This window comes from Marasmius oreades, chromosome 2, assembly GCF_018924745.1.
Source record: "Marasmius oreades isolate 03SP1 chromosome 2, whole genome shotgun sequence".
Taxonomy (NCBI): Eukaryota; Fungi; Basidiomycota; class Agaricomycetes; order Agaricales; family Marasmiaceae; genus Marasmius; species Marasmius oreades.
In genome coordinates this window covers 4108152-4119055 of record NC_057324.1, presented here as the reverse complement: position 1 = coordinate 4119055, position 10904 = coordinate 4108152, and the positions used below count along the sequence as shown (strand labels likewise).

General features: G+C 44.9%; 2 protein-coding genes across 2 annotated transcripts; both read right to left on the bottom strand.

The window, feature by feature from the left end:
• Nucleotides 1-580: 580 nt before the first annotated feature.
• E1B28_005088 (uncharacterized protein) lies at nucleotides 581-1163 on the bottom strand (the record flags this gene model as incomplete). Its single annotated transcript, XM_043149631.1, has 3 exons — nucleotides 581-777; nucleotides 841-905; nucleotides 976-1163. 3 exons carry the CDS (start codon nucleotides 1161-1163, stop codon nucleotides 581-583), a joined length of 450 nt encoding a protein of 149 aa, XP_043014238.1.
• A 3940-nt stretch (nucleotides 1164-5103) lies between these two features.
• E1B28_005087 (uncharacterized protein) lies at nucleotides 5104-5740 on the bottom strand (the record flags this gene model as incomplete). Its single annotated transcript, XM_043149630.1, has 2 exons — nucleotides 5104-5402; nucleotides 5455-5740. 2 exons carry the CDS (start codon nucleotides 5738-5740, stop codon nucleotides 5104-5106), a joined length of 585 nt encoding a protein of 194 aa, XP_043014237.1.
• Between the last annotated feature and the right edge of the window lie 5164 nt (nucleotides 5741-10904).

Here is a 10904-nt window from a genome sequence, read left to right as displayed (position 1 = left end):
TTTAGCAATATAATTATTTTAAAACACAATTAATTTTTAAAATACAATTTCACATAAGTTACATTACCAGAACAGGCGTCGGCAATAAGTAGACCCGGGCTGACCAGCGCCAATAAACAAAACCGGCTGTAGGAGGCATAAATAAATTGTTACCTCATATCTCTGATTTCGAGTGGGAGGCATTCCTGATGTGACGGCGTGCCCTTTGAACCCTTTGGTTGCAAGCCAATCCGTTGAGTAATTCGTTCCGCCTTTGCTTCGTGCTTAGGACGGGTTCCCAGCATTGAAGGAGAGACTAGGCACGAACCTGTTTAATCATTGGTGCAATCATCTCACCATCGAGACCAATCGCCCCCTTCTGCAACGCATGTGCTGATTTCATTTGATGGAGATTTTTTGGTGCACGATTTATTTCTATGTCATTTGACGGTGGTCAGTATACCTTGACCGAGGGGATGCAGACATACCCTCCGAAGTCGGTACGAATGTAGACTGTATAGTTTCAACCCGACTCGGATGAATGACTTGCAACAAAGATTGGGTACTGAGCGCTGAGCGGCGAATGGACTATATGCAGGAATTAGCTAACCTTGCCCGTAAAGCCAAGTCTTCTTCCATCTTCACACTCATCCTTCAGGTAGTCAAGGTCCTTGTAATGAATGCCCACCATGTCAATGGCCTCTAATTGAAACGCCTTTGCTGCGACATCAATCTGAGAACGCATGTATAATAGTTCCTGTCGTGATCTTGTCTGTATGATAGAAGTATCCGCACAATCTTGAAAGCAGGCGGTGGTAGTCTGTGCACTTCATCCAACAATCCAACGAGGTAAAAAGGCACCTTTTGAGGGTGCTTCTTGTCCAGGCAGACCGCGAAAGGACTCGTTCATGATGATGACCTCAATTCTGGAAGAAAGGACCAATAGCTGCAAGCAAATATCAGCAAGTTATAGATACTAGAACGTTGAATACGTACCTGTATATTTTCGTCAACTTATCATAAACATCGCCAACCCATCGCCTCTTGTTTAGCAGTTCCTTGAACGTCTCTGGTCTGTTACTGAAGGTAAAGTTTGTGTCCAGGTTCTTCATTTGCTCCTCTTTCGTCTTAGACAGTATCTTGGCGTGGAAGAACTTCGCTTTTGTATGAGGTTCGGGGTGCATCTTCCTGGACTGTTTGACGTGTTAGTAGGACAAGGATTGACAAGGAACTGACGTGGGGGTGTAGAGATAACCAGAGAGGATGAAGATGAGTGTGGTGCTTTGATGTTGAGCGACTGTCCCACAATGATTACTAGAATGGATGGAATAGGTAAATTGACTTTGTTTATCTTCAACTGCTTTACACAGTAGTTCTTCTAATGATCTTAAACCACAAGCTGGAACGACTTTATAAGAGTCGTATACGTCGAAGCATTTCTGAAAGTGACCGATCCGGATGGATATACGTTCTGGTTGGGAAGAATGAATTTGTGAAGATAGGCCGTACGAACAAACCCAAGCGTCGATTAGCTGAGCATCGAAGAAAATGCAAATTTTCTGCCATGGATTTAGTGTTGGCGTTTAAAATGAGAGTTCGGTGGAGCCACCATACAGGTTCGGTATGGTCTCGATTCAGGTGATCAACGCTTTAACTCTGTTCTAGAATCCTTGCTTCATAGTTGTATCAAAATTCTCGGGTATCAAGTATCCAACGAGAATTGCAATTGTAAACATTGTTTATTGTCGGTTTTGCCTGGCTTAATCCCATGTCCAGGTGGTACGCATCATCAAGAGCGCTATGATCTCCCGCAGAGTCCTGTTGGAGAAGTCGTTAGCGATATTCAACGTGTAATCGAAGAGATCCGACATCTTTGAGAAATCTAGGGAGTCTTTTTCACTCACTTTAGCGATCTAAGTAGCCAAGTGGAATACCAAGGTGCAGATCCATGCGTTGAATATGATAGTGAAATGTGTAATTCGCCAGGAGGTGTGAAGTCTGTCGTATAAGTCTTTACCTTGACTTACCTTTCTCTAGGATCTCTTCTGACATGGGCACAAAATTATTTTGAGAAGGACACCGATCCAAATCTCTCAGTCCAAACACACTCAAAAATGCCGTTCATACTCCTTACAGAAGCCGATGGTGTAGTCCATTGTCGGGTCGTGGTTGGATATGAAACTGATGCCAAGGAAAGTATAAACTTATTCGTCTTTGATCCATCTTGGTCGGTCTGTTCGACTATTTTGGCCTCTTGATTGCTCAGTGTCCGAATTAAAGGGTGCTGAACAGGGCAGTTCGGGAACTTGCCATTGATTACTATTTTCATTCAGTAAAGGAGGATTCCGCTACCAGTTCAGTTCGTAAGCAGCAATGGAGCCAGACTTCCTTAGCAATGTCAGGCAAGGAAGATACTTTTACTTTCCAGCGAGCTCTCAAATTATGCCGCTGGAAGGGAACAAAAATTCGGTGAGCCCCACAAAATTCGCCTTGATTTTATGGACCACTCAACTTCCTAAAGTTCAAGTGTTTCCGGGGTTGCTATTGCCTACTTCCCTTACCCACTCCAAGAGCCTGAGACAAGCGATGAAGAATGCAATTTAGGTATAGTTGTAACGACATGTACTACATACAACCCCTGTTTAAAGCAGAACAAATAACTCGAATATCTTGGTTTATACCATATGTTCCTGCAGGGCGTTTGTAGATAAGAACATGAGTGATGATATGTTTTGGCTCTATAATTATTGTCTCCGTTGAACGTGCATGTGCGATGTATGTATTGAGTCGTGGACGCTTAACAAAAGGCGAAAGAAGTGATTCAGGTCCATCCAAGTGGTTAAGGACATTAACAGACATGAAAACTCTCGTAACACCTCTAATGACTACTTTCCAGATCTCTTGAATATAACCAGAATCCCGAGCTACCGGTTTGTATTTATAGTTGCGGAATTGAATTGCACTGTTCCCTTTATGAGATCGGAAACAGCTGAATGTCTTTCTGTCATGGTGGAACTCTGTCAAGTGTTCTGCCCGCTGTTTCAATATCAAGGATCCTTCAGGATGCGGTATGGCGTCGTGTCGACGCCAATCACCACGGAGCTGGGTTTGGAAGTAGTCAAAAAGTATGTTATAGTCTACTTTGTTGAGGGTTTTTGTACATTTTGCATAGAACAAAGCCTCATCCTGGGACGAGAGTTTTGCGCCACTGGTGTTGGTTTTTTCAAGGTCGTTAGATGAAAGAAGGTCTGCGAAAAGCCACAACTGTGGATCGTCGAATTGCTTGTCATGAAGGAGAGCATTCAACCGACCGATTCTGCACATCTGACGAAGCATCATAAAATCCATGTCATCTACATGATTTCGGTCAGCAACTTCGTGTTACCACAGACATAGACCAGACTTACACATCCTGTTGTTCGTATTCAACTTCTGTAGAACACCATTCAAGCATTCGCCTGCCATTTCGCTCAAAAAGACCACAGGGCCCCAGGCCTTTAATAACTTCGTATTGTGATGAGTGTAGTGATGATTCGGCTTGGAGTGATGGTTCGAGAACGCGTGAGCAGTTCTCTGATAACGGATGTAATGATCTGCATAAGTGTCTGCCTCCGAATATGACGTCGTGTATGCCGATACTATGTTTGTGGATGCAACTAGGTGATAAAAGTTGTCAAGTAGGAGTTGCTGGCAGTGTAATGCACCTGGTCTGCACCAGAACTCGGGAACAATGAGCGGGAAAAAAAGAGTGAACAAGGTGAGCAGCTCTTCCGCTTTGAGCGCTCCATGGGACTCTTCACCTAGATTTGCAGGAGGTCGATGAACAAATGTAGGCAGCAGAACGTTCCTAATGCATGCCCAGATGGCTTCCAGCTCATCGGACGTGAAATCAAAATCCTCTGCATCTATTTCTATGAAATCCGAGTCTTGAGATGAACTCCCATCTGAGTCGGATGCTTGTTGACCCAAAGGGGGAGGACGTACAGTTCTATCTGAGGAAGGCTTTGAGGATTGCGAGGTGTGCGATGTAGAAGGACTTGGAGGATGAGTGTCAGTTGAGGAAAGAGCCACCAACGAGGCAGATAAAGTCCGTGATCGAAGGCGAGTGGGCAGTATGGCCTCCTGTGAAAGTTCCTCCAATTCTGTATCAATCTCCACCTGTTCATCCTCATGGAATCTTTCATCCTCCTCTATTTCTTTCAGACCACGTATCTTCTTTTTATCCATTCCGACTTTCCAGAGATTCTGAAGATGATTGACAGGGTCCCAATAGGGTATTTCGTGCAGCGGCGTCCATCGCACACCATTGGCTGTTGCGAGCTCTTCACGCTTAGAAATTGTCATAGCTGCTTTCCAATCTGCAACCTGGCCTTTAACGATAGCCGGGTCCCTTTCCTCCCAATCATCGTGGTCTAGTATTTCCTCGACCCTACTGCTTGTGCATAGACACCAAGAACAAAAATAGGTGGCGCTCGTGCTCAAAAATCCAGATACCTTTCGGATAGCTTCCAGATCTGCCATGACCGGAAAGGCAGCAATAACTCGAATGGTTCTCCCATGAGGGAAGCGGAATGTGTTAATCTGTTTTCCACTATAGAGAGAGATGAGAGTCGGAACGAAGGGCTGCAAAATGTGGGAGATGGTGACGATGTCGGGTGCTTTTGGTCCTGGAATCAGGCCGACAATAAACGTATTCTCAGGTAAGAAACGAATGTCGGGGGGAAGGTTCATACAATATAGCACAACGGCACCGATGGAGATTACTTTCCCCGAAATCTTGTTCGTGAGCGGGTTGAACCAATCAACATACAATCCGAATGTAAGATTCCCCGATTGTTGCGGGAATGAGTCTCCCAAACTGTGCCACATTGGGCTTTCCCAAGTGTTCCACATCTTCCTTCCGGCAGGCTTTTGTGGCACATATGAATGGTCGATAATATCCTCCATTCCGGGACGCGACAGAAAGAAAGACAACCAGGACTCAAAACATTGAGTACTGTATAGATGCCTTGGCACCTTTATGATGCCTTTACGCGTTCGGCGTTCCATTTTGAGTGGAGTACCACATTCACGAGCTTTTGGTGACTGTTTCCATGTACAAGGGTCGGGCAATAGCCTGGCATCTTACAGCGTGAAGCATTTAGGACAGCAAGCTCGGCGAATGATGGTTGGCTCTACTCCGACACGTCCGTAGATAGTCCAGATGTCAATCGGAATGTTTGAGGGAGAAATATCGAACTCCTGGCCCAGAAGCTGAATAGCCAGCACTTGTATCACAGAGAAGAGTGCATTGATGATAAAAACCAGGGCCTTAAGTGCAATGTTTGTATTTGTACGACTCAAACCCGCACGCAGATTGAGCCAAGCTCCAAAAAGGCACCCCATAGCAGCGATGCGCGACATGTCGGTCTCCACTGCACTACCTGAGATGTGAATCAATGATGATGAATTCGTACAAATCGAGCCAGCGCTCACCAAGAATCCTGGCTCTTTCTTCAGCATGGATATCAGACTCTGAATGATCGAAATTTCCGGTTTCCTCGCTGCTAGATGCTGCCATGTCCTCTGAATCATCTAATTCTCCTTCGAACTCATCGTCTGCAACTTCTGAATCCCATCTGCCTTCCATCACGTTGTCCACACCCCCCGCACCCCCTTCCCTTCCGTCTTCTTGGTCCTGGTCTTGAATTTTTTTCCTGTCCACCTCATGATGTTTGACGTGTCCGCTCACCAACCTTCCTCCCATATTTCTGCTGTCCATTTTCAGTGTACCTTAGCTTTGCACACTTAGAGCATGCACAAACGACTATTTTTCGAACCATTGATACTCTATAGACAGGGAAAGACCTCAAGTTCAAGTCACACAGAAAGTAAAAATTCTATTGATAAGTACGATCTTGACCAGTATTAATTATAAGTAGTTATTAGATTACGCCCGAAAGTGAAGAAAGCTGCTGAAATTGTTAGCCTTTCATTCCGCACCTACAGAACATAACGGACGTACCGATAGCTGGCGATGGGCAAGCTTTGATCAATGATCTAACTGAGAGTAAGTATAAGAAAAAGAAATAGCCGATAGCCGAATATGCGCTCATGTAACCGGTCCTTCACATGCTGCCGGAGGAACAACTTTTTGCAGGAGAAAGCGATTCTGTTGGACCATGGGAAGGTTCTATTTCTTCTTCCTGCTTTCATTATATGTAACACATACATGCTCATTCGACACTCAAAAGTAATTAAATCTGGATTGATGGAACAGTATTAGTCGGTACGTGGGTTCCTTCCATGTTAAAATGAATATCACTCAATGATGCGTATCACCTCTATTAACTCTCAGTAGAAAAGAAAGGATTGTTCGTAGATTTTGTTTATATGTATATAATTCATGAAATACCGATGGTTACTTCCAAGAAACTACGGATTCAAAGTCTCTTCGTAGTGTAGTAATGATAACTCAGCCACGTAGTTTCAGTACTCGAACCCGGAAGTGATTCTTACCAGGCTCCATGCCATCGTCAACGACGACGCCGGTACCAGACCTGGAATTGCTCCTCCAATTCCTGTTCTATCTTTGGATGGTAGAGACTCCTGGGCCTCCGTAAGTCCTCTCTATCTCTCGTTTACCTACGCTAAACTCAACGACCAGAATTTGGATCACCTCCACTACATTTCGTACCCGCATCGATTGAATACACATTGCTCTCTTCAAACTTGGATCTTTGTTGTTATCGCTTGTCTCTCCACATAGTTTGCAACGTCTCCTACCTCTAGTGGTCGACTACCTGATTAGAAGAAGAACTAGGAACTAAGATCTAAGAGGCCGTTGACTTTCTGGGAAGAAGGTACGATAATTACATCACAGTCGCTTGTGTAGTCACTTATACCTTTCCACGCGGAACATGTTAGCCACTTGACTTTGCATGGACTGACTGGGGAGCCGCTCAGGTCGAAAAGGTTTTTGATGATATCAGTCTTCTTCGAGACGTGGGACGTGGACTTGACCGTTCCTATCGAACGTAAGTAATCAGTTCTTGTTGTATGTCCAATGCTGGGATTGCTCCCAGCCAGGTGTGGAATTTATCTCAAAATGTCGACAGGGTTCTGGAAAAGTTGTGATATGCCCTTGTTTCGACACTATCCATGGTACCGTACATCACCAATCATGGAGGTGGGACTTGAAACTTGAAGCCTTGTCCATGCAAGGTTTACCGATTGACAAGCTACTACACACAGGCGAGATGGAGGATCAACTCGTGGATCTGGCAGGAAGCCCATTTCTACCACCGTTGTCGGTACCTGTATTACCGCCGCCTTAATCACTGGCAAGATTTCCTCAAAGCTGGGGATGACAGAGTTAGTTACGAGACTCCAGAGAGGTGCCAGTCCCTTTCGGTGCTCTACCTAGTTTGCTGGGAACGATTGGTTCCGCCATTAGCGAGAATCCGAACATTCCAGGTAATGATACGCGGGTGCCCACTGAAGCTGGTACTCGGGGAGCTGGACCTGAAAACAGTAATGGGCAAGGCCGGTTCACAATTCCTCTTCCCCCCTGGTGGTTTTAATCTGTCCAACCGTCATTTATTCTCATTTACAGAAGAATGAGAAACTGATGACGACAATCGTGGACATCTAGTCGTCGAGGGGCTAGAGGAAGTCGACGAGGGTCTAATACGAAGACTTGAGAAGGCGGTGCGAAGAGGATGGGTCCAGTCGTGCCGTTTGCTGGGAGTCTCTTGGGTGGGGCAAAAGGTGAATGCGACGCAAAGGTGGGAGTTTCGCCACTGCTCCTTCTACATGCAGAGTGTCTGATCCCCTTGTTTTCTCAGCCTAGGCAGACTACGTGTCCAGTGTGCAGATTCGATCTGGATCCTGAAGGAAGGGTGTGTGGCGGGAGAAGAAGGGAAGGCATGTCGATAGGAATGGGCGGCTTTTTCGGTGTACCTCCCCCAGGAGGTAATGACGGTCTTAGGTCTCTCGCCACATAGCTTGCGTAACATGATGTTTGATGATTTTCCAGTATCCAGTTGTAGCCTCCAGATGCGCAGGCAACGGCCTGGTTCCTTGTAACTTATAGGTCAACTTTGAGCTATTACTTGAACAATAGTGAATGTCGGCGTGTGGGGATTTGAAAGGGGGTGGTATTTGAGGCATGTCAGTGGGTGTTTGTTCAATTTTACGGACGCTAAAAAATTGAAAAGCATATCATTAACAATGATTAGGAACACCAAGAATGGCACCACGAACAGTATGAATGCTTTTAATAGTCCCCAAGTATGCCCTTCAAAACTGATCAAGTCCAGCTCTTCCGATGACACTTCACCCGAAGCGTTTTCAACTCTACACGGATGGATACAATGTTTGCCCAAAGGAACGCAAGAGAGGGCTTTGACTTCGAGTAAAGAGAATGAAGACCATCCATCACTTTCGCTGCTGTAGAGAACGAATAAAAGAGGAGAATACAGAACCTGGGGAACGCACCGGCTAAAAACGATCACGGACTGTGGAATTCATGATCAGGTAATCAATGTTTAAACTTCAAAAAATCCCCACGCTCCATCTCTCCTGTGCTTCGACCACATCAACAACTTCCACCGTCATCTGAGATATTCAAACAATGCGCCCTTCAGATTGAACCACATTAACAAGACCGAGATTCCATCCCTATATTCGACCTCAGTATGACGAACCTCAGGTACTATACCTATCCTCCATATTCCAACAACTTATATTCTGCTCCTCAGGCTTTCAAAAAAATTGAAGATGCTATTGTAGTGTCGCGAATCAACCGTTACTTTGCCAAAGTGATTACTTCTGAACTATCATTCTCCTCATGTCAACTAATCGCCGGTCCGAGTCCAGAAACATGACAAAAAGGCCGACGTACAAGACAATGTCCATAAAGTTGACATACTGGTAGCGATCCTCATTATCATGAGCAATCAAACACTTTAGAATTAGTCCCCCGGCTGAAACCCGCCCCGATTCAGTATGTGCTTTATTTTTTCATACATTGAACATTGTGAAGATCCTCCATGTTTGAATTCTCGACCAAATTCACGGAGTTGAGTGGTTCGGTAGGAGCGCCTTCAATCTTTTCGCCCGCCCCACCGCTAAATCATCTGTTTCAAAGTCTACACACAATGTACCACGTTTATACCCGATTTCTTGATACCTCTAACTACTGTATTCCTTGTAAAAGCACTCATGCATAAATTACAAAGAACATTCTAGCTGTATATTTATCAAGAGCAATACTGAAAGCGTCTCTACGATGTAAATGACATCTGCATATGTTCTTTATCCAGCAGCACATGGGCCGTTGAACAGAAATATGGACCACTGCTAAATGGGTCCGTGTGGATGGGTCCGGGTTATGCTTATCTGTACCTACTACTTTCGGTTCGGGATCGATTACTACCCGTGCTCGCTGCTAAGCGCTAAGTGGTTAGCTTACTTGCCCTTGCGCAGCTAAGTGTTAGCTTAGAGTGGCAGTGCTGCTAAGTTATGTATTACCTAATAAAAAATCTAATGGTAGTGTTCCATGCTGTGTGCCACGGTAATGTTCCACGGTGGAACATGGGGCCCATGTTCCACGGTCGGTGTCTCCAGTGTTAGCAGGGTATGGTGGGCCTGAAAAGTGAACGGTTCGTAACACTATAGTATACATCCTATTTAGGTATTGTCTATTGTAGTAGTGTCAAACCACCACTGAGGTTATACATTCTATTTAGCTACTCTCTCGAACTCCAGAGCTCTGACAGACTCCGACATTTCTCTGTTCTTACACGCTATTCAACACTGCACATCACAGTTCTTTGCGGTGGTCTGCTGCATCTTGTTGGGTCCAGCTCAAACCTGAACCCAATAACAACACTACTCGTTACCTTGGACTCAGTACCGCCAGTGGTCCTCCGCTGGCCCATATACCATACATTAGGGAAACCCCAAAATGTGAATTGGTGTAAATTCACACAAATTGAACTCATCTGTGAGTGAACTTCATACTGGTGGCCTGACATTGGACCTGCATTGGACTTAGAGCATTTCTCAATTCTTTTTCATACTGCACTGTTGTCACAGTTGTCGAACTTAGTGCCAAGTCATTGCTGAGATCACCGATTTATCCAAGGGACCAGGTTGCAGGTTATGTGCTGTTATGTGGTGTGACATGTCCAGTAATGCGACTTAGTTGACTATGCTACAAGGTTCTTTTTGCACTTTAAACAGTGCTACGGAGCGATATTTATCGTATTAAGAACTAGAGTGAGCCCAAATCACTAGTTAAAGCTAGTGCCGCTAGTAGAATGTGCTGTAGGCACAACTAGACCAGTTAGAGAGAGCCGTAGATCGTGTCAGAAAACTGTATGACCCTTCAAAACCTGTAGAACACTATGAGCAGAGGACTTAAGCGGTAATTCACCGAGTTCTACTCTATACATTCTACTATGCACTGGCATATCAAGGGATTGTACTATTAGGAGACTTGTAGTCTTCACAGAACCATTCGTAGCAGAACTTAATGGAGTCAAAAGACCTTCATACTAGGAGTACCTACTTCTATGGGGGATTTAGTTGACAAGAAATCGGACATAGGACCATGCAGACTAGGAGAAATTTGATATGACTGTAGATCGAGTCCCGATCTGAGGAAAAGAAAAAAAGACATGATACAGATCCCAGATCACAGATAGAGTACCTAGGAACCAGGCAGGAATGAACAATGGATCTCAGAGTCCGCACTGTTCATGTGCTACGGCAATTCGGAACTCTGGATCCATATGCTGGAACTACTTGGACACACAAAGTCCATATGATTTGATAACATCGAAATGCAGGATAAGGTCCGTAGGCAGGAAATACCATATGGTACGCCTATGTAGGTCCATTCTACATGCTGAAACAAGAATGAAGAATGGTGCAGATTG